Source organism: Geospiza fortis, unplaced genomic scaffold (assembly GCF_000277835.1).
Source record: "Geospiza fortis unplaced genomic scaffold, GeoFor_1.0 scaffold677, whole genome shotgun sequence".
Taxonomy (NCBI): Eukaryota; Metazoa; Chordata; class Aves; order Passeriformes; family Thraupidae; genus Geospiza; species Geospiza fortis.
The window spans coordinates 204,270-208,155 of NW_005054585.1; the positions used below are offsets into that span (position 1 = coordinate 204,270).

Below are 3,886 nucleotides of genomic sequence, written 5' to 3' on the forward strand. Positions count from 1 at the left end.
GGGCCCAGACACCAACTGCAAACCTATTTCCAAGGAACCCTGCATCTCTCCACACACTGTGGGATGGGTTCTCCACCCCTAAGATGCTCAGAAACCAAAGGTAAAAAATATGAACAGAGATGAATAATCTCAAGGTTTAAATTCAGGTTGCTTTTTGGTTTTTTTTCTTGTCTGTTGTGATGAAATAATTCCAGCCTCACATCAAGATTTCCTCTGCTGTCAGGCCCACAGAATCATGGAATCATTGAGGCTGGAAAAGACCAGAACCACCAAACACTTCCATGCCCACCAAGCCACTTTTTGAACAATTCCAGGGACTGTGACCCCACCACTGCCCTGGGCAGCCTGTTCAATGCTTAACCCCTTTGCAATGAGGGAATATTCCCTAAAATCCATGTATTTCCTGGCAGGAAATCCCAGGAATGTCTCACTTACGTGACTGCATACTGGGCAAAGGACAGGTACTCCACCAGGACATCCAGGCCTTTGTTCTCCTCATTGAGGAACTCCCTGACCCACCTGTGAGAGAAACACCAGACATTAGAGCCTTCCTGGGTCTTTGGGATTCCCTGGAATTCTCATAAAACCGGAGACAGAGCCACTGCAGCACTCTGGGCAAAAAAAAAGGCTTTTCAGAGTGATTTAGAGGACTTTAAAGAGTCCTTTAGATGCCTTTCCAAATGTACTGAAATGAGGGGGTTTTTTTGCAGCACTGTGAAGGTCAACTCCTCACACAGGGACTTGGCTCAGTTTTTATCTCCTCCTGATTTCCAGCAGGCTGTAAAAGCAGGGAAAGAATCTCTGATGGACACCCTGGGTGTACATTTAACAGCAATTTGGCCTCTTTTTTTTAAAAGGTGTTCACCTGTAGCAGTGAATTCCGGCCCCTGGGTTTTGCAAAATAATTCAGGGAAGTCTGTATGTTGCAAAGCTTTGATAATGCCAAGAAAAACCTGAAAATCCATCAATTAAGGGGCAGAGTGAGGGGGGAAAGGAGCCTCAGCACAGCCCCAGCTCTTCTCTGAACCCCAGCTGGGGCAGCAAATCCCCTGGGAGTGTCTGGGTGCCACTGGAATGAGGGAATCCAGGGAGGGAAGTGGGAATTCCAGGCTCATGGAGTGGGAATCCATCACCTCTGACTGATTCTGCTCTTCAGGAGGGACATTTTTTATCATTTCCCTGAGAAAATAACCAGCCTGGTGTTTCACAAAATGTGTTTTGGAAAGAATCCCTCAGCCAGGGGGCGCAGAGAAATGAGCACTGGTGCTGTGCCCTCTTTTCTTGCCCTGGGGCAGCAGCCAGGCTCCTCCTGCCCATCCCAAATCCAGGGGGATCCATGGATGCCCTGAGCCTCTGGGGGGAAATCCCTGGTGCTGGAAAAGGAGGGAACACCCGGCAGGGCTGTGGGAGGAGTGTTTGGGATGGTGCAGATCCAAGGAAGGTTCCCATCCCCACACTGGGACTGCAATGCCTCCCACAGCTTAAAATACCCCCATTCCCTCAAAATCCCAGCAGAGTCCCGAAAAATCCATGGGACTGAGCTGGACACAGGGTGTGACCATGGAGAAAACCACTGGAAAAGCTCCCTGGCTGATGCCCCAGTGCTGGACCAGCTCCTGGTCCCACAGGAAGGTGAAACTGGTGGGAATGAGGATGGGAAAAGGGATGTCTGATAAAAACCTAAACTCTGATAAAAACAAAACCTCTGGCAATTCTACTGCAGCAATCTGGGATGGATTTGCTGCTTTGTGCATAAATCCTGGTGCTGTTATTCCCAGCCAGGCTCCATGTTAAAGCTATAAGACAGCAGGGAGGGTGATACATAAATTTATAGTTAAATTTAAAATTTAATAATTAAATAAATTAATAATTTCTAAAATTTTATTATAGTATAATTTTAAAATTTTATTATTATTTATATATTATAAAAATATTATTTATTAAAATTATTATTTATTTAAATTTTAAATGTATATAGTATAAATTTATCACATATATATACAATTATATATATATTTATTCTGGACACAGCTTCACTCCCCGTGCTCTGACTGAGCAGGAGCTGACACCAACCTTCCCTTAGCCCTCAGAAAAATGTGGATGAATCCATCAGGAAAGGATTAAAGCTGAATTATCCTCTTGAGATGCCCAGCTCCTCTTAACTAAGCCCATCAGGCTTTAATTAGCAATCAAGTGGCATCACTTATTGACATGCAAAGGGGTGTATTCTCAAAGACAGACACCTTCAGAATTCAAAAATTAATTATTAAATAATAAAAAATAAATTAATGAATAAAATCAATTTTATAATAAAATTAGTAAAAAATAGAAATAATAAAAAACAGAAATTAAATTGAAGCAGAGGCATCAAAAACTCTCACCCAATGTGGTTTGTCCTCAAGGAAATTTCCAGTTCTCGGAGCACCTGAGTCGACTCCTGGACTCGTCTCCTGAATTTCTGCAATGGAATGAGCAGCAAAAATAACAATTAGGCTCTATTAAAAAACATCAACATCTCACCCAGCACAGAGGGAATGAAGAAAACATGGGGGGAAACTGAGAACTCCTCTAAATCCCCAGGAATGCAGCAACAACAGCCCAGCAGTCAACAAAAACACGTGTGGAGAGATCCCTTCTGTTCCCAGGAACATCCTGGAGCTTCCAGGATTAAGGAAATTAAAAGCCTGGAGATAAATAAACATTTCCTAATAAGCCAAGCTTTGGTTTAACACCAAACTTTCTCCTGAAGGTTGCAGAGTCCCTCTGAAGGTGGCAGAGAGCCAGTGGGGGCACCTCAATCCCATCTGGAGCAGGACTGGAGGATCCTCTCCTCCCTGCCCATGGGAAGGGGCTAAAACAGCTGGAGAAATCCCTCTGGAGCAGCTGTTCTGGCACATTCTCCTTCCTGAGCGAGAGCCTAATGGGTGAGGAAGGATAAGGGCAGGCTCAGGTGGGATATTGAGAAAGAATTCCTGGATGTGAGAAGCCAGGTGGAGCCATGCAGCAAAACCAGTGCCAGCACGTGAATGGCAGCAGGAACTCCAGTGGCATGAGCTCTCCAATCCCTGTGGAAACCTTCACTCCAGTGGGATGAGCTCTCCTATCCCTGCAGAAACCTCCAGCAGGAACTCTGGTGGGATGAGCTCTCCCATCCCTGCAGGAACCTTAACCCCAGCGGGATGAGCTCTCCCATCCCTGCAGAAACCTTAACCCCAGTGGGATGAGCTCTCCCATCCCTGCGGAAACCTTAACCTCAGCGGGATGAGCTCTCCCATCCCTGCAGGAACCTTAACCCCAGTGGGATGAGCTCTCCCATCCCTGCAGGAACCCCAGTGGGATGAGCTCTCCCATCCCTGCGGAAACCTTAACCCCAGTGGGATGAGCTCTCCCATCCCTTCCCGTGTCAGAGGGGCTGAGCAAAGGCTGTGGGTGATCTGGAGCGACCCAACAACAGGCAGGAAACCAGGGCAGTTATTTTTAGGCCCTTTGGGTTTGTCCTTTGTCCCGGGAGCCCTGGGTAAGAAAGGCTCCAATGTGAGCCCAAGGAGCGAAGCCAAACGCGGAACAATCTCCAAACCCTGCGGAGGAAAAGCACAAAGACCCCGTTCACCGGGCTGGGAAACTTCCACACAGGGAAACCTCAGGGTTTCCAAGGAAATGGCTCCCTGCTCCTGGCTGGGGGCTCCAACCAGAGCAGTGTCAGAACCCAGGACATCTCTCTGGCTGCCCTGGAGGACTCCAGACCCTGGCAGGGGCTCAGAGACCTTGGCACGCAGTCACAAACACCTGTGCCTTGGATTTTAACCCATGGAAACAATCACCAACTTTGTGTGAGGAGTTACAAGGGTTTGAATAGAATGATAGTGAATTTGTCACAGGGTGAAAA

General features: G+C 47.0%; 1 protein-coding gene across 1 annotated transcript in view; it reads right to left on the minus strand.

The window, feature by feature from the left end:
- Window positions 1–3,886, minus strand: part of FMNL2 (formin like 2) — a 112,230-nt gene that overhangs the window by 38,284 nt on the left and 70,060 nt on the right. Inside the window, exons 5-6 of the mRNA XM_031064396.1 lie at window positions 2,382–2,458; window positions 436–519 (exon numbers count right to left, since the gene is read on the minus strand). Of these exons, the coding sequence (XP_030920256.1) occupies window positions 436–519; window positions 2,382–2,458 (161 nt within the window). The remainder of the gene's footprint in view (window positions 1–435; window positions 520–2,381; window positions 2,459–3,886) is intronic.